At 34.3% G+C, this 25,010-nt stretch overlaps 1 protein-coding gene across 3 annotated transcripts in view; it reads left to right on the top strand.

The window, feature by feature from the left end:
• LOC106877836 (uncharacterized) overlaps positions 1-25,010 on the top strand; it is a 205,274-nt gene that overhangs the window by 86,000 nt on the left and 94,264 nt on the right. For all 3 annotated transcript variants that reach the window (XM_014926867.3, XM_014926868.3, XM_089349771.1), the window contains one exon: positions 19,437-19,561. In XM_014926867.3, the coding sequence (XP_014782353.1) occupies positions 19,437-19,561 (125 nt within the window). The remainder of the gene's footprint in view (positions 1-19,436; positions 19,562-25,010) is intronic.

The raw sequence follows: 25,010 nt of genomic DNA, 5'->3' as shown, positions 1-25,010 counted from the left end.
TGTTATTCCACTTGTAATGACACACTTGTGTGAATTACCTAAATCCACAGGCAGACCTCAATTAGCAAGAAAGATTCATATCTTGATAGTCACGAATAAGAAGCAAAGAATTCATTGAATTTTGTTTCCAAAAGAGATTGATTTCACTGTTTAGAGTTTTTTGTTTCTAATTACTCAATTTACATTAGCTTTTTACGCGAGTCACAAGTTTATATTTGTTAAGTTTATTCACCCATTGCCAGTACCACCTGACTGGCCCTCATGCCGATGGCACGTAAAAAGCACCCACTACACTCTCAGAGTGGTTGGTATTGGTAAGGGAATCCAGCTGTTGAAACTCTGCCAGATCAGATTGGAGCCTGGTGTAGCCATCTGGTTTGTCAGTCCTCAGTCAAATCGTCCAACCCATGCTAGCATGGAAAACGAACGTTAAACGATGATGATGTACTGTATGCTGTTCATTCATAAGTCAATATTTTTTAAAGTTTTTATGTGTGATATTTGTAGGTGGTGCAAACATTAAACATTTCTTAGGGTGAGGGCCATAGGAAATGTTAGGAACCAACTAGTGTGTATCAAAGAATTTGGGTGGTCAGTGGTGACTTCTATGAGTATGTCCTATAGTATTTCCTCAAGTAAATTTGTATTTGGTGATCCATTGTTTTCTTTATAAATTTTGCAGAATACTTTCTGAAAAAAGGTATGATAATATACTACAATGTATTTAAACCAACTTATAACCTCATCTCTACTAAATTGGACTGCTGTCTCTATAATAAATAATTGTAGAAGAAATTAGCATTTCATTGTGCAAACAATCCGCTGCTGTGCTGCTCTAGAGCCCTGATTGAATTAGCCTAAGATTCCGATGATCGAATGTATAGATCTCCTCTAGAAAGATGGGATATTCAGGGCTTCAATGCATTCAAGCTTAGGAATCATAAGTTTGTTCAATCAGGGTTAATACAGAGTTTCACAGCAGCAGATTGTTTGCACAGTGAAATGTTAATTTCTTCTACAATTATTTATCATAGACTGTAGTTCAGTTTGGTAGAAAAGAGATGAATTATCTAAGATGGTGTAGTTTGATTTGAAATGAAAATTGCTGCTGTTTCTCGCATATCATAGGACTACATACAGGTTCCCTTATTGCCAAGTAGTATTAAACTATTCATCTCAACACTGTTTGATGTTACTAATACGGTTGGTAATTTAGTAACGCTCATCTTCATTCCGAATTGAATACGAAATGCGAATTTTCATTTCTAGAATGAATGCATTTCACATCACTTAAGATATTAATGCACCCATGAAAGGCATTTAATACTAACAACTATCATTAATTATAGATCCTTTCTTTGTTACACTTTAAAAAAAAAAAATTTTAAATAGACATTAACTGATCTTATCGAAATTATCTCCCTTGTTTCCCCTCAATTTCCCGAACACACATGCACACGTTTTTACTAATCTTTTGTATAACCCCAGTTGATTGTTTTGCTAATAATGACTATTACATTTCATGCCATATTCTGTCAAATGCATTGACACGTTGCTGTGCATTTAATCGAAGGGAAATAACTCTTTAATTTTCCTTTTCCTTTGAAATTTTGTGCAACTAGTTTAGCTACTGCTACGTTTGTTTTTCAGTGGAATATTTTCATTTCCGCATTTTTACTGCTGGCAGAAAATGCGTCGAGTACGTAGCTTCTTTTTGGCTTTTATAAAATAACAACATTCCAATCGTGGCCAGTTCACTTTTCTTTTTTCAAGATGTTATGTGTGTAATTCAGAGGTGAATTAGGCTGTTGTTTAGATCAAGTGTACACAATAGTGTCCTCCCTAAAACTTTTACTTGTGTCTATAGTCATAATCATTATAATTATTCTTATTTCTTAATGGCAGCAAATTTTGTGATAAACAATTGCCATCGTCCCGTGTCACAAGTTGATATATTCTTAATTCAAACTCCAAAACCTTGATGTTAATTTCTAATTGTTAATTTCTAATTGTTAATTTCTAATGTTAATTTCTAATTGCCTGCACAAACTTAAGCTACTAATAAATTGGTATATCCAGGAGGATTTTGTACTGTGCATGCATCTTGGTCTGAGTAAAGATTGATAAAACTCTTCCTATTCGGTATCTGAGCATTGCTGAGTTGTGGAATTATGTCGAACAGACTATTAGCAGAGTCCATCATAAAGATTTGTTTATGTATTTCTTTGGCTTGGAAGAGCAAGAAGTTTTCCTCTGTCTGGTGGCTATGTTAAAAGAGAATTCATGATGTTTGCATCGAAAGGGGTTGAGAACAGATGTTTCCTTCTTCAGCCAACCTCCATCAACTTCATATTCCACTTGGGGAGCGGGGGGGGGGGGGATAAGAGTGGCAAGGACTGACTCTCAGAATGCCTCTCTGGCCCAGAAGTGGGAGAAAGCATTATCCCTTTGTAGTCTGAGTAACCCCGAATCTGTAGAGTTCCTTGATTGGCCTTAGATACTTGTCCCCTCCTCCACATTCAAGCTTTTTATTTCATGCTTTTAGAATATATTAGTTCTCTCTATTTGTTTTGTTTTTTTTATAACAACTAATTATGTGTAAACCCCATCCATTTATATATTTTTGTGGGATTTGTCTTTGTAATGCCCCCTTTCATATCTCATGTTTTGTGGTAAATTAAAAAATCATTATTAACAATTAGAGAAATAAACAACTCACATAAGGTTCATATGACCTTCTACTGCACCATCAGGTGTACTGGCATGTGTGCAACATTGCCTAAAAGTGTGTAAGAGTATGTGTGTATTAATTCCAGTTTACTTTTTTATGAAATTTCTTTTGTTGTTTCTTTATTATTATATTGGCAGGCTCGCAAAATCATTAGCACCCTGTGCAAAATGCCTAGCAGTATTTCATCCATCTTTATGTTCTGAGTTCAAATTCCGCCAAGGTTGACTTTGCCTTTCATCTTTTCAGGGTCAATAAAATAAGTACTAGTTGAGTAATGGGTTCAATACTGCCCTTGTGGCAAAATTTGAAACCATTATTACTATATAGATGGCAAGCTGGCAGAATCATTAGCAAGTCAGGCAAAATCTTAGCATTTCTGCTGGCTTTATGTTGAGTTCATGTTCTGCTGAGGTTGACTTTGACTTTCATCCTTTCAGAGTCAATAAAATAAGTACCAGTTAAGCACTAGAGTTGATGTAAATCGACTTCTTCTTCCCCTATAAATTTCAGGCCTTGTGCCTATAATAGAAAGGATTTTTATCGTGATAAAATGGTAGAGCTGTTAGCATGTCAGATAAAATGTTTAGTGATATTTTTCTTTACATGCTGAGCTCATATCCCACTGAGGGCAACTTTGCCTTTCCTCTTTTGGGAGTTCAATAAAATAAATACCAGTGAAGCTCTGGGGTTGATGTAATTGACTTGCTCACTTCCCCCAAATTTCAGGCCTTGTGCCTCTAGCAGAAAGGTTTATTATTAAAGCAACAAGCTGGCAGAATTGTTACTGTGCCAGACACAATGCTTAGCAGCATTTCTTCTGGCTTACGTTCTGAGTTCACATTCCATTGAGGTCAGCATTACCTTTTATCCATCCAGGGTTAATAAAATAAGTACCAATTAAGCACTGGGGCCAATGTAATCAACTTCCCCCTTCAAAAAATTCCAGGCCTTGTGACTATAATAGAAAGGATTATTATTATCATTATCACATGGTGAACTGGTTGAATCGTTACAGCATCAGGCAAAATACCTATTAGGTCATCTTCATTTTTCATCCTTCCAGAATCAATAAAATACAGTACCAGTCATGTACTGACTGTTAAGTTAATTGACTACCATCCTCCTCTACATTTGTAATTTTGTGCTTATGTTAGAAATTATTCTTTATTCAGTGATGGATTGGCCAAACTGTTAGTGTCAAACATGATACTTTTCAGTGTTTGTTCTGAGTTCAATCGACTGTTCCTCCCTTCTTAATTTTGTGCCAATCTGAGAAATCGTCATTACTATAAGGGTAGAATTGGTAATGCTGTTAATATTTCTTCGTGGTCTTTTTTAATCGTCTGTTTCTTTTCCCCAAAATATGCGGTCTTGTACTTAGGTAAGGCATAAAGCAAAATAATAATTTATACCTAGACCATAGTGTGAATTGAGAGGTTTTCCAAATATACTTTGGAAAAAAAAAAATTTTTATACCAAGTATAAGAATGTCTTCTATATTTTTTTTTTATTTTAATAGCTCTACTACAAAATTTTGTGGGCACAATAATATCTATTTCATGAAAAGAAAGATGTGAATAGAATATAGTATCAAAATATAACTATAGGAAATAATTTAACGTCTTTACGGAGTTTTCTTATATAAGGGAGAGTACTCTGTGATAGCAGTTATCTCCCTTCACAAAAAGTCTTAATATGTAATGAGTATCAGTAAATTTGTGAAATCTAAAATACAAAATTTTATTTATAACTAAATTTCTTTCCTTTTTGTTTTTCTTTTATTCATTTAATAGTTGTTTTATATTTTTCATTCAAATCCTAGTTGTTTTATATTTTTTATTTTAGTCAGCTTGTTCTATTAATTTTTTTTTTCAATACATTGAATATTCTTTTGCAAAGGACAGTAAAATCCAACAGGTGTGATCCTAAACATATGTTGCTAAGTCTGCTTGCTAGCACGTCAACAGTTTAGTCATCCGTCTGTATTACATTAGATCATTACTCTATTTTATTGCAGCCGATATTGCTTAAAAGTACTGTAAACTACAAGAACTCTGTAACCTGAGCATTGCTTCATTTTAACCAAATTAATGATGTTCATTGTACTTCCCTTGAGTGAATATATACTTACAGTTGTATGTAACTATGGAAAATTTTCAAAGTTTTCACTGTCCACTGGAAAAGCAGGATAAGAGATCAACTGTTGAGGTTGTAACCATATTTTTGCAATCGGTTTTCTTAATTTGGTGGGTGGGAAAACTTGCTTTTGTTACAGATATTGGTAAAAGGTTTTCCAATAAGAATTTCATATAAAGTCAAATCAATTTTACTAAATTTGTTGCTAGAAGTACACACACACACACACACACACACACACACACACATGTGATGGCTTTACATTGTAACTGATATTAGTATGAAAATACTGGAAATTAATTTTTTAAGGTAGCTATTTACGTGCATACACTTTATGCCAATTCATTTGAATTCGTTAGAAAGATTCTTAAAAAATATTTCTTAATGTGTGTGTGTGTGTGTGTGTGTAGACTGATTATACAGGGTGTCCACAAAGTCTGGGTACATGGGGATTAACACATATTTTAAGAAATTATTATTTCTTATATTTAATTGTTTATGTCATGGTTTTATTTACGTCATGTACCCATACTTTGTGGACACCCTGTACAATGCGGAAAATCTATCTTTTTTAATTTGTCTGGTCTTAAAAGCTTTACAACAATATATGGCTTAGGCAACAAATAAACCCTCTTTCTCCAGTCCTCTCTGAAATCTATTCAACAGCTGAGATCTTTTTTGTTAGATTTGTTTTAGTGAGAGGATAGGTAAGTGTTTCATGTTAATAACTTATGGAATTAACAGATTATCATCACCTCCAATTGTAATTACTTTGGCTGCTATCTTCTGGCTGTAATATACTCCACTCACATGGTTATTGTTTCTCTGGAGGTATTCAGCTGCCGATAAGCTTCTGTAAACACTTCATTTCTACTACTTTCTATTATAGTACATATATGAATGTATTTCAGATTTCAAAATAATTTACTTTCAAAAAGTCTTTACGTCACTTCGCATACTTTTCCTGAAATGAATTTCACATCTAATTCAGAATTGATTGAATATATAATTTAATTAGATACAATATACATTATATATAATATTCCCTAGTGAAAAAGTATCTTGAGTTTTACAAATTTCGAAAGATTCTCAAATGAGATTGAAAGTAGGGAAATGAATGAAATTTGAAATGAGAAGGAAAACAGGAAAAAATTCAAGAAAAAGAAAATTCTTTTCATGGTAATTATTACCATTGAATACAAATATGTTTCCTTTGTATCGAGTCATTGTCACTTTGTTGTCGTGAGATATCATTCACACACACACAACATACACTTTTTATATAGGTTACTAGATATTACAGGATTGTGAACTTCACCTCTATATCTCATTTATTTTAATCTCTCTTTACTCTTCATTGAGTGATAATGAAACTGTAATCAAAGGTGGGGAGAAGATAAATACTACATTTCAACATGAAATAGTTTCTTTTTTTTCCTTCTTTCTAAAAGATATATATACTTACTAAATATAACTTCATAGAAAGGAGGAAAATCAACAGTATTATGAGGTTACCTTTTTGCAAATTCTTATTCCTTTTTGTGTGAAAAAAGAAGTTAACCGCTTAAAAAAACTTTTAAAAGGAAAAGTATAATCAATGTTTTATTTACCAAATCATTTTGAAAAAGCAACACATTGCCTGTTTCATCGTGGGATTGTATTGATTTAAGGTTAGTGCCATCTGGCAAACATACCTTCTTTTGAATGAAAATTACTTGGACAACTGGAGTAAGTATATTTCAATGGAAAATTTTCTTGTGAAATGTTTTGGTAGAAATACTTGTATGTGTAGTTAGTTCCTCTATAAATCTAGGTATAAATTCACACTGTGTATGTAGGCGTGTGTTTTTATTAGGCTCATTAATTTAGTCTTAAGTATCTCATAATATATATTTTGCATTTGAAAATATGCATTCATTTAATATTTGTAAGTTTATATTGTTAGTATATGGTTTTTTGGGGGGTTTTTTATGTGTTAATAAATTTGAGTGAAATATGAATGTTCCCCTTCTAACTAACAATTTTTTTTTTTTTTTTTTGAAGTGTTCAAAGTAATTTTAATTGTTTAAGTTATGAGGATGTTAATATGTTCACTAATTCTTTAATCATGTTTATATAATGATTTTTGACTGAGTTAGGAAACTCCCGATCTTTTTAAATGAAGGAATATCGTATGTCATGCTAAAATTGTTCTATATAATGCCATTACCACCTAACTTTTAAATACACAAATACTTATTTACCTACTGCTTGGAGAGACATTTCTTTTGATATTGAATAAGTATATTTGTATATAGTTTTACTGTGCTGGCCTAAGCTGGAAGGGCTTCAGCATCTCCCTACATAATGTAATTCCCTGTCATCTGGCACAAACAGTGAGGAAGAAGACTGGGTTGTTTGTTAATTATAACATGTTTCTGACAATGGGTTTTACAGCTGATAACCCTTCCTGTTACCAGCCACTTTACAGAAATACTGGGGTTTACATTCCTCCAAAATATGAAGAGGAATAGGTACTCTTGGTATGGGTGATCCTAGTATATTACTATAAGTGTACATTTTATTGACAACAAAAATACAGGTAAAGTTGTTTAGTTAAGAAGTTTTTCACTTGCATGGTTTCAGGTTTTATCCCACTGTGTGTCACCTCAGACAAATTACTTAACCCTTTGACATTCAGATTTCTTTATCAAATATATTGCTTATATATTCACATTGTTTTAAATTAATCAAGGATTATCTTGTAGCTTTGAGATTTCAATGGTGTGTTTGTATATTTTTAGAATGACATTGTAGAATATGAGTGAAAGGCTGGATTTGGTCAGTTTGAACATAAAATAGGTAGAATATTTCGGCCACATATGACTGGAATAAACACTGAAGGGTTAAACTGTAGCTTCAGATTGACCATTACTTTGTAAATAAAATTTGATAAACTACAACTCTGGAAGTCCATTATATATTTATGAGTACAATGTGGTCTTCTTACTAAGGCAGAAACTTCAAATAAAAATTGACTTGCTCCGTGATGGTCCATCCAAACCATGACAGCATGGAAAGCAAACTTAAAATGATACCATTATGATGTATACGTGTGTGTGAATAATGTAAACAACAGCAAGAAAATTGAAAACTGATGCTTTACATAGGAAATCCCATGCACTATTTCTTTTACGTCATGCTACACACACACGCACTCCCTTGTTGCTCTCACTGCCAGAAATGTAGTTGATTGGTGATTGGCCTGTCAGAAACATTAAGGAATAGCTTGGTTGCAATCATCATCATCATTTAGCATCTGCTTTCTATGCTGGCATGGGTTAGATGGTTTGACTGAAATGAGTAAGCTGGGGAGCTGCTCCAGGTTCCAACTTGATTTGGCATGGTTTCTACAGCTATGCCCTTCTTAATGCCAACCACTCCAAGAGTGTAATGGGTGCTTTTTACATACCACCAGCACAGTTACCAGTTATGTGGCACTGGTGTTGGCCACATTATATAAAAATAAAGAGATTATAATTTTTGTTTGCATTTCTATGCTAGCATGGGTTGGATAAGTCATCCCAGTCCAAGTCAATTCTTATTTGAAGTTACTACCTTCTTACATAGTTTGGGCAGAACCATGTCCTGCTCACACCGTTCATTTTAGGTTTGGTTCCCATGGCTGGATGCCCTTTCTATCACCAACTACTTTATAGTGTGTACTGGGTGCATTTTCTCATGGTACCAAGAGAGAGTTTATCATGTCTTCCACAAGACTAAGTTCCTAACAACCCTATGTCAACTCTACTCAGTTAACAACCCCTTTACAGAGTGTACTGGGTGCATTTTATCATAGTACCTGCAAAGTGTACACCCAAATACTTAATAGTTCCTGCACAGACCATGTGACCAAGTTAATGCTGCCTGTCTAGTCCTGCTTCCCATGGTACATTATCATTACCCCTCTGTCCTTTCCTCACTTATTACACTGTCTTCCCTATTCTGATCCTTCTATTGCCCTGTGTCTTCTAAAACTGAGTAGTTGTCACAATTCTATGTGGTGCTTGTTTGCTCAAGTCATGGACTAAGAAATAAATGATGAGAAACATTGATGATAGATGAGAGAAATAATCAACCTCAGCTGGATTTGAACCTTGATTAGTGAATATCTAGTAGTTCAAATCTGTCTTAATTTCAGGTTCATAGTTTGATTATATCTCTATATTTGTAATGTACTTAGTAGCTGTCATTACTCTCTGTATTTATCAGTGTGTTTCATTAGTACAAATAAACGATGTTAAAAGAGAAGTCAGACACGTGACTTTATTGTTGTCTGTCTTGTGGGAGATGGATTCAAATGTACAATGTTACTCACTTACACTACCCCCATGTCTCCCACTATACATACACTACCCCTCTTTCTCTCTTTCTCCTTTCATTTGATTATTCATGATATTAGGATTAAGTACCTGTCTTGTGCAAGCAGTTTTAATGAACTGTCACACTGTTGGCTCTAATCTCTGTGTAATAAACTAATAGTATTTCAGTGTCAGTGATGACTGTTTTACATTCACTGCAGCTTTCTTTTTGTAATATCTTTGCCATTATCAGATGCTCCTCCTCGCCACTTATTTGTTGATCTACTTTCAATAAGTCAGCTTAATTAGAGCTATCAGTAAAAGCATGCCTCGTCTATATAAGCTCACACACACACATACACAAATTCATTTGTTCAGTGTGTTGGCTGAGCTTTAGCTACTCACTCACCTGTATCATCCCTGACATAGACACTGGGTTGTCTGCTGGCTAATAGTATAGCCTTGAAATTATCTGTGCATCCATGCACGTGCCATGTTCAGCAGATGTTGCACCTTTTCAAAAAAGACTTTAAAATATTTGCATGAGATATAACCGTTGATACTTCACTTTACTTGTTTCACCATCCCACTTACCTATAATTTTAACTGAAATTTCTCACTCCTGCTACTACTCACAGTTCATAATTTAGATACTACTTTACAGAACGCAGCAGGTGGTGCATTCAAAATGCTAACTTGTCTGTCTTTGTCTCAAGTTAAAGGCTCTAATTTACAATAGCTACTCTGTGTGTGTGTGTGTGTGTGTGTGTGTGTGTGTGTGTGTGTGTGTGTGGTGAGCTAGCAGAATTATTACTACACTGGACAAAATGCTTAGTGGTGGTTCTTTATGTTTTGAGTACAAATTTCACTCAGGTCAACTTTGCCTTTTTAGCCTTTTGGGGTCAGTGAAATAAGTATCAGTTGAATACTGAGGTCAGTGTAATTGACTACCTTCCTCCCACAAATTTCAGGCCTTGTGCCTTTAGTAGAAAGGATTATTATTATTATCATTATCATTATTATTGCAGTGAGCTGGTAGAATTGTTAGTATGCCGGGTGGCAGCATTTTGTCCATCTCTACATTCTGAGGTTAACTTTGCCTTTCATCATTTCAGGGTCAATAAAATAAGTACCAGTTGAACACTGGGGACAATGTTATTGACTTACTCCCACCCCTGAAATTGCTGGCCTTGTGCCAAATTGTGAAACCATTATTATTATTATTTACACTATATAATGTCTGAAAAGTTTGAGTAAACTTTGGTAAGTGCCATGCACTTGAGTCACTTTTGTGGTTTCAGTTTATTAACCCTGTGTCATGTGGTGTTCCTGCTATGGCAGAAATAGTTTAAATGTCGTCCCTGCTGGATTCCCGCTAAAAGTAGTAACGAACAACATGCATAGAAAAATAAAATAAAATAAAAATCAGACACCTGAACGTGTTGCAGGTTTGTTGTCAAGTGTGTCTATGACTCATTGTTAATAGTGTCCCCCATAGCTGTAGCTTATATCTGTTTTTAATAAAATAAAAAAAAGAAGAAAAGGCGATTTTGCAATGAAGCTAGTATGTGATGAACCCAGCATTTCATCTGGATGAGGACTTTACAATTACACTGGCACTGAGAGCAGTTTGGATAATGAGACTGGTGAAAGTGATGAGGAAAGTAGCTATTCAGGTGAACAGATATAGTAGTTGAGATAATCCTGTAATTGTTATTCTCCTGAATTGCTAACCTAATGAGAGCGGTTGCTAGAAACACAGTAGTTGAAAACAGGATGTGTCATAGGACAGATTAACCCAGCATTGGGTAAGCAGCTATTTAGCTATTGTGCATAAGGACATAGAAACCCTCATTCTGAATTCAGTATATGTTTTTAGAATCTAGCGGCTATTAGTAGATCTAGCCTCTACGTCTCTCCAATAGCAAACTGGAGTAAAAGCTGTTGTTATTGCCATGTATGGTCTGGGTGATACAGCTTGACAATTTCCCATTTACAAGAATATATTTGACTTGATAAAACCAAAGATCTCTATTGTAAAACTATCCAAAAAGCTTCCTCCGAGGAGACTGACAAAACCTGCAAAGTGTACACCCAAATACTTAATAGTTCCTGCACAGACCATGTGACCAGGTTAATGCTGCCTGTCTAGTCCTGCTTCCCATGATACATTATCATTATCCCTCTGTTCTTTCCTCACTTATTACACTATCTTCCCTATTCTGATCCTTCTGTTACTACCTGTCCATGCTTTCTACACCAACCAAACTACCTATCCTTTCCATTTTAACCAGATTCTTTCTCCAAATCTTGCACCCCTAAAGATTCTATCTTGAACACTTTGTACAGATTACAAATGTAATCTGTACAAATTTCAGAGACTCTTTCCCTCTGACTCTTCCCTCACCCCCTTCTTGCAGTCTCCTCCTCTTTCCTCCTATCATCCTGCCTCTTTTCTCTCCTGTGCAATCAGTTATATAAATTCTTTCTTGGTTACTGTAAACATAGTTGATAACACCCTACTGTAAATGTACTTACTTACACAGGTACTTCTTGCTATAATTCTCACTTTACCATCACCTTTTACTGGAGAAGAGAATTTGTGTAAACCTGCTTTTATCTACTTTGAGGTTCATTTCCTGGAGGAAATTGTTATTTCTATAAAATTATCCATACTGAGCATTATTTTGGTTGGTCTTAAGTAAGCTTGTTCATTTAGCTAAAACATGTCTTTCTCAGGAGCTATAGCACTCACTCAAACACACATATTGTATGTATTAAAGTTGTTGCAACAATTCCAATATTCTATAGACTTAATAGCAGCAGCAACGATAACAAATTAATTAAACAACTGATTTAATTTGATGTAAGTTTTATCTAATTCAAAAATTGGTGGCAAATATTTTTCTCAAAGTGGGTAACAATGTTCCATCAAATTTTTCCTAACATCTGAATGGAATTTTTGTTGTTAAATTCCAAGTTGTTATGCATTGTTTAAAGTTTGATACAGCTTATCAAGCACATTTCTTAATAAAAATGGCAACATTCCGATATCTCTAAAGTCACAGAGGTAACTATTTATTGAGAAAGACGTGCAAAGTGTGTCATTGTTTATTCACAATTATCATTCTTCTTCAAGATAGACATTGTGGCATTGCTGTATGTTGTAGAAAGTTTTAAAAGTATTCCTTCCACCTATATTTAGTTGCCTGCATTTTTTTCTACCTCCCTAACTCTTAAACACAAGGCAAGACCCATCCACCCTTTACAACAAATGAGTTTATTGAAATTTTTTTATAAACTCTGCTCTAGTCAAATTTGTGGCCACACTACAAACTCTGACGTGGTTATTTATATAAAATGAAGTGTGATGGTCAGAGTACATTACTTCGGTTTTGCTGTCCTGTCAGTATATGAGTATGTTATTTCAGTGGCTTAACTGGGCACAAGTAGTAGATGATGTTCTTGTTTCTTCATAACATTGTAGAGTGGGTGCTACCAGACTCGTGGTTTGGACCTTGTTAGGCAATTTATTTTGTTGCTTTTGGGGCATTATATAACCTGTTTAAAAAAAAAAAAACTCTCTCTTCCTTAGTATTTCAGCTGTTTTAATAAAAATATCCAAAACTGAGAAACCAATAGAACAACACTTTTGTCTGGTCAATAGTTCCCTTCTGCAGTCAGTTTTAATAATCAGCATATACCTAATCTTTAATTATTTTTCTTTGCATTAAATTTTATTTTGTTTTCCATTTTCCTCCATCGCTTAGTTGAGGAGGCTTTTTCTTGTTCTTTTCCAGTCTTACAATTTACTTGGCAACTGGCACAAAAAAAAAATACCCATTACATTGTAAAGTGGTTGACATTATAAAGGTCATCTAACTGTAGCAACCATGCCAAGCCTGACAATGGGGTTCAACACAGCCCTATGGCTTGCCAGATCCTGTCAAGCCATCCAACCCATTCCAGCATGGAAAATGGACATTAAATAATGATCCTATTTAGCTTTCCTTTACTATATTTCGTATCATCATGACTAGTTGATGAGCCATCTTTCCAAACTGTCATCAACTGAACAGGGCTTCAGTATGGGTACCCAATACTCACCATTTCTTTGTGTATCCTGTCCATACATTGGCAGCCACCTCTCTTATGTACATCAACTATCATTATGCCCAGTTTATTTCTCTGCTTTTATTGAGATATATAAGAAATTTTTGGTGTTTTTCTTGTGAAAGAAATATTTTATAGCTGGATGGTTTTTATGACATTTGAGAATTTTATGATTAAAGACTCAGGTAAATAGAATAAAATAACTTTCATGAGGGAAAACTGCAATACTTGCAGTAACAACTTATTCACAGTGGTATTGCTAGAGTTTGTACTGCTCAAGACAGAACTTGAGTAAGCCACTTCCTCCCATGAAAACCACAACATAACACATACATATAAAGTACCATCTGGGGCCAAAAGCTCCACTTATTGTCTTTTGGATATGCTAGTGTTCATTCCTTAAGACTGTGTTACCCTTACCACTTACCATTTGAAATATATTGACTTATTTGGTACGTGAACTTCGTGCCTCAAACATCTTATATTGGATGCATAAATGCTTAGGGATATGATTGTTGTATTTGGGGTGATGTGTTTGGTATTATTTCAGTGACACTTCACACCAGTGAAGCTGTGCTACAGAAATAACTGAAGCTAGCATTCTTGTGAAAGCTCCTTTACCAACTTAAGTTACACTTATATATTTGTTTGATATGGACTACTACTTATTTGGTTTTACATCAGTAAATTGTTTGTCAATATGCTGACCCATATCAGATACAACAAGCCTTAACTGCCATGCTTGACTATAAGCTTCTTGTTTAAAGAGTGAGTCAACTTATTGGTATGGACTTGTTTTGGTTGTACACTCATGATATGTATCCTTTGTATGTTCATGAAAACGTATATATATATATATATATATATATATATATATATATATATATATATATATATATGCAAACAATGCTTGGATAGACAATAAACATGCCTGCAGAATGTGTTGGTTGAAATTTCAAAGTCTTTAGTCAATTATGCACCACTAATTTAAGCACAGATGTAGAATCAGAGACATTGTAAATATGTAATTAAAGGGATGGAGGGGAATGTACTAAATGTTATATGTGGCAACATCTGTGTGGCAAATCAATCATAAATACCATAAAGCAGTATCTTTGGGATTGGTTTCGTTTGACCCAGCTAAAGAATGTGTTAAAACCAAATGAAGAAAATCTAAGCTCAACTAGCACATGTTACATCATCGATGAAGTACATTTTTTACCTTGAGTAGATTAAGTGACGGCAGCTGTTGTTTATTAGTCATCGAAATGACCAAAGCTTTTTAAACAGCATTGGGTGTGAAGTTTAGTCCAAAATCTATTATTGTAAAGGTGTGGTTACAATGAATTTGCAATAAACTAGACCACTGCTATTCAATAGGCTTGATAAGTCACAATGTGTTGAACTTTTGCATTTCGTATTCTGAATGCTATTAAACAATAAGTGTACAGAAGAATATATTACAAATATTATAATATCTATTTTATTTGTAGGAATATTAACCCTTTTCATCCCAGTCCACCTAAAGCTACTCTCGGTTCTATGATTGCAAACTTCTTGTTTTAACCTTTTTGGTCACCATCCACCTGAAACCACTTCTGGTTCTATAACACAAACTTCCTGTTTTAAAATGATTTTAATTAAAAATATCTGCCATCTAAATTTCATGTTAATTTATGTTCCAAATGCCAACTTTATAATTAGTTATCTTACTAAATTCTTCATTATTGTCAAAATCAGTTGCCACAAAGACAATGCATTTCAATAGAAATACAATAATGAAAAGGTTAAAGTGATTTAAATTAAAACCATCCATTAAAATCTTGTGTTTATTTATGTTCCAAATGCCAGCTATTTAATAACAGTTACTTAACTAAGTCCTTCATTATTTTCAAAATTAATTGAAATAAAGACAGTGTAACAAGAAAGTTGACTTTCTATTCTTTATTTTCATAAATAACTAAATTCAGTGTGAAACATTATTTTATTTTATTAAAAGTTTGAAATGATGTGAATATTTCTCACTGTTGATCTCTCTTTTTTTCTTGATCCAACAAGCTCGTTAGACCAAAGTTTACCCCAGTTCCTATCATGTTTTAATGACTGAGAGTACAAGACCATCCTCTGAACAGGGTCCAGTCTGCCACAGGCTTAACACCCTGCTGTTGCAGGCATACATTTTCACCCAAAACAGCAAGAAATAAAGCACCTTGTTCAAGGAAGCAACATACCATCCGGTTCTGAAATTGAACGGATCTTTTTTAAAACGGGGGCCACATTTTTCATTAATGTTTTATGTAGTGTTTTTGGTACCGAAAGACTTTCAAACTTCGTATACTTATCTATTTTGTGTTATAGAACAGAAAAATATTTTTGTATTCAAATTTATTTCATGTAAAAAATTGTCTTATTTCGATAATTTCAACCAATCACTGACAAGTATTCAGTTGTTTAGATTTACTCCTTTGGCTGATTAAGCGATGTAAAGCGTATTTAATCTCCATACCTTCGTTTTATTTGCTTTTTTCATTTTAAATTTGCTTTAACCCTAACCCTAACCCTAACCCTAACCGTAGGGTTAGAGTTAGGGTTAGGGTTAATTGTTTCAGAATCGTTTGTTTATGTAGTCGGCACTTAATGTATATCGGCTGAATGGACGTCAGTGATTGGTTGAAATTACAGAAATACGACAGCTTTAACATGGAATAATTTATGGATTTCTTTTTTTTAAGAAGACTAAGAGAAAAAGATGTTTTATATGACACATTCTACCAGTGTTCCAAGTTTCAAAGTGTTTCGTTAACGAAAAATGTGGCCCCCGTTTTAAAAAAGATCCAATTGAACTCACAATGTTTTGATTATGGAGACCAACACCCAAACCATTAGTTTGTACACTTTCCCTTCTCATTGTTTATACATCTTAAATCTCCCTTTCAATGAGAAGACCAATATTTATACTGAGATAATTATAGCATTTAAAGTAAATTCACTCTCAGAGCTTATAAAGTATTTAATATATATTATATTTATGAGGTTTTGAGTTATCTAATTAAATTATTCAGACTATTTATTTGCTCTTGGTATATTTGTTTTATTGCAACATTAAACCTAATCACTTATATAATTTCCTTTCATTTTCCATATCTCTATCTTATTAATTTTGCATTTCCCATACTTATCTAGTTTATTGTTTAGTAATTACCTACAACATATTTAACACATTAAAATCTATATTTTTCATACCAAAGTATGAATAAGCTGAGAAGAATTCAAATTTGATATATTCTAAAGTCGCAGTGCTTAGAATGATTTAGTTACTTGCTTCACTGGACATATTTAAGTAGGTTGAAGCTTCAGTTATTGAACCTAAATCCCAGATTATAAAGCCGGATTCTCTAACCTAGAACTTGATCAACAATAAATGTATTAAAATTATATGCATGTGTATGTGTGCATATGTGTTTTTGAAATTACATACACAAAGTGCAAAATCCTCTTATTTTGACATGCATGTGCTGATTGTAAGCAAAATTGTCATCAATCATACAAATTGTCGTTTGTCTGCAGTTCTTCACAAAAACATGTCTGGACTGTTTATAGGTCATTAGACAGGGGAATTGTTATCTTGCTTGAAAACAAGGGAAGGCTGGCATCAGGCAGGGCATCTGGCCATAGAAAATTCTACTTCAGTGAAGTCCCATCTGGACCCATGCAAACATGGAAAAATAGACGTTAAAATTATGATGGCACTGATGATGATGATGATGATGATGATGATAAATCTGGTTCTCAGCCAATAACTACAAGATAAACTATGATTACGTGATTTCTGGTAACTAGGACATCATATTGACTGGACTATAATGGGAAGTTACTTATTTGGAGAAGGATATATATTCCTTTTTTAAGCTGTCATAGTCATAAAAGAAAAGAAAAAAAAACTGTTTATGTGTATCTATATTTAAGTTTCTCTGTGTTTTCATATTTTCATTAGTTCTATGATTTATTTGCTCCCACCTTTGACAAATAAATATCTGTTTTTGTTAATTTAGTGGTGATGATGTGATTACAATAGTTATCAGAAAAGAATAATAAAGAGATGAATTGGTGCAAGGAAACAAAAAGTCCCAAGGGTCTTTTTATTATATATATATATATATATATATATATATATATATATATATATATATATATATATATATATATATATATATGAGAGAGAGGGAGGGTCTTTTGTTTTTTCCAGACAAATATTACATCATTTCCATTTGAACTGTATTTGTCTCATAAAATATACATTTTTTTTTCTATAAACTATTTGCTTAATATTCCTGAGCACTCATTATTATTATGGCGCCACATAAAAATATTTTTTGTTAAACAACTGATTTTTATATTATTGGTTGCTATTTATTTTTTATTTTTTTATTGTTCTTGTCCAACACTGCATTTTACTAAGTGGCTGATGTCGAATTGGGGTGGGTTTTGTATACCAACTAAATAATCATACATTTTATATATTGCTAATAGCTTCCAAGACATCATTATTAATCATATTATATAACTCTTAAAGATTTTTTTTCTATTTATTTATTTATTCCATTTTATCCCCCTCTCATAAAAATGTCTCTCACACTAAATAATCCTTTCTAATTTTGGCATGAGACCAACAATTTTGAGGGGAGGGGGAAGTCGATCACATTGACTCCTGTGCTCAACTGGTATTTTTTTTTATCGGTCCCAAAAGGATGAAAGGTAAAGTCAACTTTTACCTTTCATCAAAGCATTTGAACTAAGTATGTAAAGCGCTGGAAGAAACGCTGCCAAGCATTTTGTCTGAGATGCTAATGATTCTACCTGATCACTGCCTTTCTCGCATTAAATAATACTTGCTGAAATTAGATGTCATTGGTAGTTCATTCAAGTATTCTGTTCTTTGCGTTCAGTCTTAATTCTTTTGTGGCTGAGTTTCAAATACCCTGCTTATGTGTTTTGAAAATAATCATAAATTTGGAGGGATTTAGTAAAGCTACTAGCTTTCATTATGGAAATATTAGTAACATAGCAAAATGCTTTTTTTTTTAATAGGAACAAGCATGGCTGTGTGGGAAGAAGTCTGCTTCCCAACTACATGGTTCTGGGTTCAGTCCCACTGAATCCTATGCAAGTGTCTTCTACTATAGCCCAAAGACCAACCAGAGTAAATTTTGTTAATAGAAACTTTGGAAGCCCATCATATTTATATTTATATTTCTATGTGTGTGTGTCTTTGTGTCTGTGTTTGTTCCCTCTGCCACTGCTTGACAACTGTTGTTGGTTTGTTTGCATCCTTATAACTTAATGGTTTAGCACAAGAGAAGTACTATGAGTACCAGATTCAAAAATTAAGTACTATTATTGATTTGTGGACTAAAATTTTTTCAAAGTGGTACCCCAGCATCACTGTAGTCCAATGACTGAAACAAGTAAAAGATTAAAGATAAAAGGTTATGTCATTTTTAGAAATATGTCACTGAAGGATTAAAGCCAAGTTTATACAGCTGAGCATTTTGTTTGTTTTTTTAAATGACATCCACTTAATCATTAAATAGGAACGATAGTTGTTATCAGCTTGGATAACTGAAACAATGGAGAAAAAGTAGAAGGTAAATGTTAAGTTCTGAACTGAGGACATTTTGGTCTGTAATCCAGCCCATACCTGCTTTGGAAAGCCCCAAATTTTCTTGCTTGGCATTTCATGGTACCATTCTGACAAGGAACATTCACTTTACTTCTTTATCAATTTAGCTTAAAACAAGAATCATTGACATTCCATGGTTAGTTCAACACCTGGTGGTAAAATGATTGCTCCAACACTTTGTGTCTTTATAAATTTCAAGTTTTACCAAACATTTTCAGACCACTTTTACCATAGAAAAACATCAGGAAGAAATAGATTATAAAAAAATAAGTGGTGAGGCAGGGTTGAGCTCATTATTATACCCATACACTAAATGTACATTTTCAGAATTCAAAATTGGTTGTATATTTTGGGGTGGGTGTATTTATATGTCTACGTTTGGCACTAATTGATTTGTATTATAGTTACTAATGTATATATCTTTTTTTAATTCCAGACTTGAAAGCTGATATAGATCATCTGTGGAAATGGCTTCGAGGTGTTGAAAATCGTCTTTTACCATTGTGTATACGAAGTAGTTGGACTACACCTGAGTTGGAAGAAAAGTTGACTGAACACCAGGTATTTAGAAAGTTTTGGTTATGAATCTATTAGTGTTTCTTTCATATTTTTCTATGTTATCCGTCAGAAAAAAAAAGAGTTAATTTTATATCACTATATGATGATGATGATGATGATGAATAATAGCTAAATGGCCCAGCTAGAATAAAGTTCATAGTTTCAATACCCACCAGTGATGTTTCATATCACTTCTCAGAGACAGGTCTCGACAAGATGGCTTGTGCCATAGTTTCGCTTTTTTTTTTTTTAGGTGCTTGTCACAGATAGACATAGACACTTTATCAACCCTCCTTCCTTTGACCCAACAGAATATCAAGTGTGAGACAACTGGAGGGAGAGAAGGCTGTTCCATTCCATCAGTCTGCTGGTACTCCTTTTCAGCTGAGTAATATGGGGCAGTGTGAAATTATGTGATTTGCTAAAGGTTACTATGTACTACCAGGTTCAGGAACCAAACGCATGAACTTATGATTGTGAGTTGAACACCATAACTATTAGGCCATGCAGCTTCATGTAACAAGCTTATTTCCACTCCAATAAACATAAACATAGCAGTCAAATGAACTAAAGGAAATTAAATTGTAATGTGCCACCTGCTAAATAGTTTCACCTGCTCAAGACCGGTAACTGAAAACAAGGTTTTGTCAGTAGACTGAATTAGTAACCTTTGTGTAGTGATTTACCAACCATCTGTTGCTTTGCTCAAGGTCAGCCCTGATTGAGCAGATATATGATCAAAAACGTTTCAACTATGACCATCTCATCTTATCCATTGTAGTTCTAGATGTAATTTTTATAAGACAGTAGGGTAAAATATGAGGGATATTTGGCTGCTATTTCTAGCAGGTCAAGAGACTATGTAAAGGTTTCCTTATTGGCTCATCATGGCCAATATGTTGGTGGTGGTGGTACTGTGGATACTGTTATTGCTGTTGTTCAGTGGTGGAGTGATGTCAGAGATTTAAAACTAGTTATTTCTCTTTTGGGATTTATTTTTATAAAATCTATTTCTTTTTAGTTTGTTTATTTCTACTTAATACTTTTTTTTTTAATTCCTACTTCATCTATCTGTCTATCTGCCTATCCATCTATCTACCCATCCATCCATCTACCTTTCTATCCATCTACATATCTATCTATCTATCCTCCTACCTCTGTATATCTATCTTTCTTTCATTCTATCTACTTCTGTGTATATCTATCTATCTATCTCTCAAGCAAGCAATCAGCCTGTGTACATTTAGTCTTACTGTTTCTGTATATTACTCTCTTAATTTTTCCTTTTTCTCTTTCACATTTGCATTTCTTCATCCCCATGTTATTTCTCTCCCTTTATAATTTACATCCTTTCTCTTCTCATCACTTTTCATCTCTCTTCAGTTCCCTCTTTCTATCTATTTGGCTCATTCTCCTCTCTCTCCCATCCCTTCTATGTATCTATCATTTTATCTATCCTTCATATTCAAAATACAAAGGTACATTGAACCTTTAAGGTTGGTTTGTTCCCATGTATGTCTGTATGTGTGCCTTGAAATCCATCAAAGCTGTGTCACTCTGTAGGATAGGATCACTTATGTCCTTTCTCTAAACTTTATCCTCTATTGCACATGACCTGGTCTTGGTCTTCAATTCCTACCTCCCCTCTCCCATTACAAATGCTCCCATTGTGCCTGTGCCTACAAGCTCCCTTCCTCTACTGTTAGGACCACTAACCCTAACACCACTGCCACCACCACCTCTGCCTTACAGCTGGAAATACAAGCTATACTCAGCTGGAGTTGAAATTGGCTCTTTTCAGTCTCATTGGTCTTTTTGTTCTTAAATCCAACTAAATGAAAAAGGTAATGTAATTTGTTAAGTAAAATAATATTTAATATCTGGAATAACTTCCATTTATCAAATTTTTAATGCATTTTGGTGTCTAATTTAAGCACAATTGAAATTTTTTTTTGTACTGTTTTCTTAAAGGGATTTTTTGGGGGTTTTTTTTAAGTGAAGACATTAAAGAAATGCTCTTTCACGTGGCTAAAATTCTGCTTGTTAATGGGGTGCTGTCCCATGCTGTATAGTTTTCTACTTTGTTTTTCCTATTGCCATCATCTCCAGCAGAAATCTTAATTATATGTAATTGTGTGTATGTGTTTGTATGCGGTTTATAGTTTGTTGTTTAACCAAAAGTCAGCACTGATGGAAGATTTTTTTTTCTTGTATTCAAAGTGTCCAGCATGAGGAGTTAGTTTATTTTGTTTGTTTTTTAGATGATAGGATGTGATTTCGGGAAGCCTTGGCTGCTATTTCTAGCACGTTGAATGACCATATACAGGTTCCCTCTTTTTTTAATCTTTTCACATATGCATTGTATTTTATATACGCTTTGTGTTTTGTATGTTTATTGAACTTTATATTTTATAATAATCCTTTTTATAATAATACACATCAATTTCATTTATATTGTGATGCTATACTTGACCTTCTGTCTTAATTTATTTTTTTATAAAATAAAATCAAAATTATTTTCCTCCTTAGAGACTTATCCATACATTTGATTACTATGTCTACTATAGGCGTAGGAGTAGCTGTGTGGTAAGTAGCTTGCTAACGAACCACATGGTTCCGGGTTCAGTCCCACTGCGTGGCACTTTGGGAAAGTGTATTCTACTATAGCCTCGGGCCGACCAAAGCCTTGTGAGTGGATTTGGTAGACGGAAACTGAAAGAAACCCGTCGTATATATGTATGTGTGTGTGTATATGCTTGTGTGTCTGTTTGTCCCCCAACATCGCTTGACAACTGATGCTGGTGTGTTTACATCCCCGTAACTTAGTGGTTCAGCAAAAGAGACCGATAGAATAAGTATTAGGCTTACAAAGAATAAGTCCTGAGGTCGATTTGCTTGACTAAAGGTGGTGCTCCAGCATGGCCACAGTCAAATGACTGAAACAAGTAAAAGAGTATGTACTGCATATTTTTCTTTCATTTATCTGATTGCTGTCCAACTTGTCCACCCACCCATCCCCAACATGTATACATACCTTTTGTAGCCTGTTTTTGCAATGCCCTTCATCTGTCACTCTTGTGGTGGTAAAAGACAGACTAAATGCCTTGTGATGTTAGTTCTGAGACTGCACCTTTTGAGTTCAAATCTATCCAGGATCAACTTTGCTTTCCATTCCTTGGGTAGATAAAATAAAGGACTAATTAAGTACTGGGGTTGGTGATATCAACTTACCCCTCCCCTCAAAAACCACTAGCTTTGTGCCTAAATCAGAAATTATTGAGGTCAACTTTGCTTTCATCCCTCTTGAGGTCAATAAAATAAATAGCAATTGAACCCTGGGGTTGATATAATCAACTTCGCTTGAAATTGCTGATCTCATGCCAAAATTTGAAACCATTATCATCATCATCATTATTATTATTGAGGATGCATGGCCTAGTAGTTAGGGTGTTGCACACAAGATTGTGAGATTGTAGTTTCAATTCCTAGACCAGGTGCTGGTACTGCATCAGGGCATTTATTATTATTATTATTATTATTATTATTATTATTATTATTGTTATTATTATTATTATTATATATCAATTTGATGGCAGGGGTGAGCTGATGTGTAGCACAAGCATTTCATCTCTATAAACAAATCATTTGTGCAGGTCATTCAGTAAAAAAACTCAATCCTCCCTCATATGTTATCTTTGACAAGAGAGTCCATCATTGACGAGCTGGCAGAATCATTAGCACTGGCGAAATGCTTAGCGGTATTTTGTCTGTCTTCATATTCTGAGTTCAAATTCTACCAAGGTCAACTTTGCCTTTCATCCTTTCGGGATCAATTAAATAAGTACCAGTTATGCACTGGGGTCGATGTGATTGACTTAACCCTCTACCCACATTTCAGATCTTGTGCCTGTAGTAGAAAGGATTATTGTGATTATTGAGTGAGAGAGCAGTGCATGCCATCAAAGTGACATTGGGTACAAATATACGAAGTCCAATATACCCATCATGACTACCCGTCTGATAAGGGTACACCAGGCACATGCATCGTAACCATATGTGTGCAACATGGTGATCTCATATCAAGATAAACAGTGCATGGCCTTGTAGGTGGGGCCCAGTTAGAATTTTTTGTGGGTCAAGTAGCCCATCCCGCTCAAAAGGTCCCTGAATAAAGTTTAAGGATGATGAATGAAACACCCATATTTCCAGGGGTGAATTATTGAAATCCCAAAGAATTCCTCTCAACACATGGCTATGATGTTTCCACACTACTTCTATTTGTGATGAGAGATGCACATATCGTCAGTCACTAAGGGACATGCTCAACTGATTAAGGTCAAGCTACTGACATGATAACACTTCCAATCAGTTAAAATCAAAAGCCATGGGAGCCACCACCTGGTACTACATCAGGGCATTTATTATTATTATTATTATTATTATTATGTTAGTATTGACTTTGCTTTTCATCTACCCAATCAATAAAAATAAGCATCAGTCCAGTATCCATCTAAACAGCTGTTTCCTCTCCCCCAAATTTATGACCGTGTATCTATTAGAAATAATAATTATTAAATATATGCACAATAGAGTACTTTATTCTCTAAAGTACATGCAGTTATGACTGTGATAAAAAGTCCTCTTTTTAACTATGTGAGTTCAGTCTCACTGTGTTACAGCCTATGTGTAAGTGTGTGTGTGTACGCATACCTGGGTATGATTTTAAACAGCACCTGGTGTGGAACTCTGGTTCAGCAGTTTGGAATAGTGGAACCACCTCTTAGTCATTGACACTCCAAAGTCCACATTGACTCGGAGTAATAGCACTTGTTAGGGTACCAGCACTGGGTTAATTGGCATATTAAGGTTTATCTACCTTACATGTGAAAACTAGATCCAGCAGACTCTGTGGAAGAACCTTTATGCTTCAGCAGAGGGGAAGACAGATGCAGCAGCACATTGTGGAGTTCAGAGAGCAAAATGAGGCAAGCAAGACATGTTGACCGTCCATTGCAGCTGTTTCCATTCCCAATCAACTTGACCTAGTCTTACTCCAGGATTGGAGATGGTCACAAACAAGAGTGTGAGGTCAACAGTGTGCAACTGCTCTTCACTTTATACACCATCAGTCATCCTTAAGGATGACTAAATTGTCCTCATCACTCTGACATCTGTCTTCCTGCTGGCACAGGTTCTATGGTTCAACAAGATCCGACAGATCGGAGGACCGCATCACACTCCAATGTTTACTTTCATATGGTTGTTTTTTGTTGTTGTTGTTTTTTATTTTTTATTCTTATACTCTAATAATTGGAAATTCTATTTAAATTAGAATAACTAAGTCATCATGATAGCATAAATAAACTCTTAAGTTTGTGTTCAAATGCAACCAAGTTGTTAGTCAATAAAATATGTATCAGACATCTACCAAAGCCAGTTTGATTGACTACAC

This window comes from Octopus bimaculoides, chromosome 3 (genome assembly GCF_046866305.1).
Source record: "Octopus bimaculoides isolate indiv1 chromosome 3, ASM4686630v1, whole genome shotgun sequence".
In the NCBI taxonomy this organism is placed as follows: domain Eukaryota; kingdom Metazoa; phylum Mollusca; class Cephalopoda; order Octopoda; family Octopodidae; genus Octopus; species Octopus bimaculoides.
This window is presented reverse-complemented; position numbering and strand designations above follow the sequence as displayed.